Source organism: Nuphar pumila, chromosome 12 (genome assembly GCF_984573655.1).
Source record: "Nuphar pumila chromosome 12, dmNupPumi1.hap1.1, whole genome shotgun sequence".
NCBI classification, from domain to species: Eukaryota; Viridiplantae; Streptophyta; class Magnoliopsida; order Nymphaeales; family Nymphaeaceae; genus Nuphar; species Nuphar pumila.
Genome location: NC_143260.1, coordinates 7410485 through 7413515, shown reverse-complemented (window position 1 = coordinate 7413515; position 3031 = coordinate 7410485). Strand labels below are relative to the sequence as shown.

General features: G+C 51.6%; 1 protein-coding gene across 1 annotated transcript; it reads left to right on the top strand.

The window, feature by feature from the left end:
- Nucleotides 1-280: 280 nt before the first annotated feature.
- Nucleotides 281-1351, top strand: LOC149819838 (ethylene-responsive transcription factor CRF3-like). The gene has a single exon (XM_089983508.1). The coding sequence runs from the start codon at nucleotides 281-283 to the stop codon at nucleotides 1349-1351; it is 1071 nt and encodes a 356-aa protein (XP_089839634.1).
- The last annotated feature ends 1680 nt before the right edge of the window (nucleotides 1352-3031 follow it).

The following is a 3031-nucleotide window of genomic DNA, read 5'->3' as shown; positions in this document are numbered from 1 at the left end:
CCCGACCGGCCGATCCATTAGGATCTTCTACTTATCCCCTTTAGGAATTTGCAGAAAACAAGACTCCCCATATTTTGTTTTATCCCCAAAACCCCAGAGAGAGAGAGAGGTTTTCTTTTCCGATTTTACTTTGTGAGTTTTCCCGTTTCCATATTGTTTATTTGTTTACTTATTCATCTTTTTCACTCTCTTTCTTGGTGGGGTTCAGGAAAAAATAAGGATTTTCGAGCAATGCGAGTGGGGGAAGCCTCCTCAATCTGAAGCACTCTCGAGAAAAAATATGGATTGCTCGATTTTCACTCCGATTAAGTACACCGAGCACCGGACGAGGTCCAAGAAGGTGGCGAGGTCGACGCCCTCGAGGGCGAGGAACTCCGCCGGAGACCGCCGGAGTCCGACGGACACCATCGCCCCGAAGCTCGTCCGCCTCATCTTCACCGACGCGGATGCGACGGACTCGTCCAGCGACGAGGACGAGTGGTTCTCCCACGGCCACCACAGGGTGAAGCGCTACGTCCACGAGATCGACATTCAGACGTCGTGCTCTTCCTCCGCAACCAGCACCACCACCGTCGGAGCAGTCTTCGCCTCGGGCGTCGCAGGCGGGAAGAAGAAGAACAGCAGGCAGTCGGAATCGAAGGCGAGGAGGCGGCCTAAGGCCGGCGACTCCTCGACTGGGCCGAAGTTCCGGGGCGTCCGGCAGCGGCCGTGGGGGAAGTGGGCGGCGGAGATCCGCGACCCGTCTCGCCGTGTCCGCCTCTGGCTCGGCACATACGACACGGCCGAAGAGGCCGCCAAGGTCTACGACAACGCCGCTATCCAACTCCGCGGCCCCGACGCGATGACCAACTTCACCACCACCATCAAAACGACGGCTACCACCAACAACAACACAACCACAGAGCCGTCGCCTGCAAAACCCGATCCAGAGACGAATCCGACGAGCGTATCGGGATACGACTCGGGGGAGGAGCTCATGGACCTCTCCTCCCCGACTTCGGTGCTCCGGTGCTGCAACTCCTCCGAAGAGCCGAAACCAGCGAAGAGAGAGGAGGTCGACGGCGGCCGGACCTGGGCAGATTCCGGCGATGCCTTCGCACTGGACTTTCCGTTCTCTCCGGGGGGGTTCTTCGACTTCGCCACCGGTGACGAGGGCGGGCTCTTCGGCGGGTTCGACGGCGAGGAGTTCGGTGGGGCCCTCCTGGGGTGCCCGCTGGCTCCCACCGAAGAGGAGTTGTGGTCACCGATGCCCTCGCCGTGGACCGACTGCATCGTCGACAAGTGCTCATTCGAGATCGCCGATTTCTTCGCGTCCGACGCTTTCCTCGCCACCCCTCGGGCGTCCGTCTAAAGTGGCTGATCGAATCGTATCCACGACGATTCGAGTCGGCGGTTTTTGTTGCGACTCGACAGAATACAACGAGTCTTCTTCCTTCCCTCCTCCTTTTGCCTTCTCTTTTTATTTATTTATTTTTTGTTCTTGTCGTTTCGTTTATCCTCTTCAATTTTAGTTTTTTTCTTTTTTTTTTCCTGCGAAAATATGTATTTAATATCTAGAGTGATATAAGTTGTTGAGTCTCCATCGAGTGTAAGAAGATTTGTTTACATCATTGCCTTTTTTCTCATATTTTTTTATGCTTTTTTTTTATAATTCAAGAAAAAAAAAAAACCTCCATCACCGACCGCACCTTGGCTAACCTCCCGCCATAAAACTCTTGAGGTCCCTCTGCACACCAGGCAAGAATTAGCACATCTATTAGAAACTCATAGTCGGACACGAATTATCTTCCAACTATGCTGCTGACAATGTGTTTATCATGTTTTGTCACTTGATTCGCGAAACCTTCATCCTGAATCTGACCCATTCGCATCCCTAACATTTAAAATCATGGCAGCAAATGTTCAAAACCTCAATTAGATAGTTGCCAATTGGGTCCGAGGCAGCTCAAGAAGGCTGTCATGAGTTCAAAACCCGGGATGCGAGTCCCTTGCCTCAATGCCGAAGCTGGGTGTACTTCCTGATGGTCAAGGACTTGGGGTTTTGTTGCAAACCAAGTTCGAAACAACTGATTGTACCTTCTAATAAATAGAAGATCGATTGTTTTCTCAACAGAGATCCGAAAATAAAAGCATAAACCTTATCACAAAAAGTGCGATACGTTCGTCTGAATTCTAAACATTATCATATTGGAGAACACCTTATTGTTGCGCAGTTACAACTGATGTGAAACTGCACTTTCCCAATATTTTTAGGAAATCGTTGATACATGTCACCCTGGTGAAAAACCATATCTTGAGGACGCGATCTCCGGGGTTCGAAACCCACCCGCAATTTCCACTCGGCCTTTCAAACGCCGGATCGAACCGTATCTGCTTCCAACCCGAGGCGTCCGAATTGCCACCCGATTCGTCGGACCGAATCCCGGGAATCCGCTTTCCCTCAAACGGAATTTATTTGTCGTTATTATTGCGCCTCACGGCCCTCTCGCTTTTTGACACGTATCTCATCCGTGGTGGCAGATCGAACGGCCCTCCTGCAATTGGCGTGCGGTCACTTTTTGAAAGCGTACGGTCCTCCCGATTTTTGACCCCTTCTTCCATGCGTCCATCTCCGCCGTACGCACGTATTTGATACAGTTGCGATAACGGCCGATGCTCCGCACGTGCGAAGGTGTGGCCTGGTGGGCCCCGTCTGCAAGATCGTCGAGGCCTGACCGTTCGATTAGAGATATATTTTTTTTCAGTGTAAGGGGGCAAAACGGGGAAGAAATTTTTCTCGGGTCGGGTGGGAGATTTGTTTTTTTGGGTTGGGCTCGGGATTCGAAGGGCGGAGAACAGACAACGGAAGTGGCGCCGAGCCCACTGGTGTGGGGTTGGTGGGCTCTAGGCTCCGGTGGTCTGCAGTTGGCTTTGTCTTTCCCCTTCTATTCTTCCAAATTAAGTTCATGTTTTTTTGTTTTTTACTCGGCCATAAAATAAAAACCCTGCCACCGAACCCCAACATTAACAGGCCTCCGATCGGTAAAACCCT

Bases quoted from the DNA above. Each gene is read 5' to 3' on its own strand.
- LOC149819838 (XM_089983508.1), top strand. From the start codon at position 281: ATGGATTGCTCGATTTTCACTCCGATTAAGTACACCGAGCACCGGACG.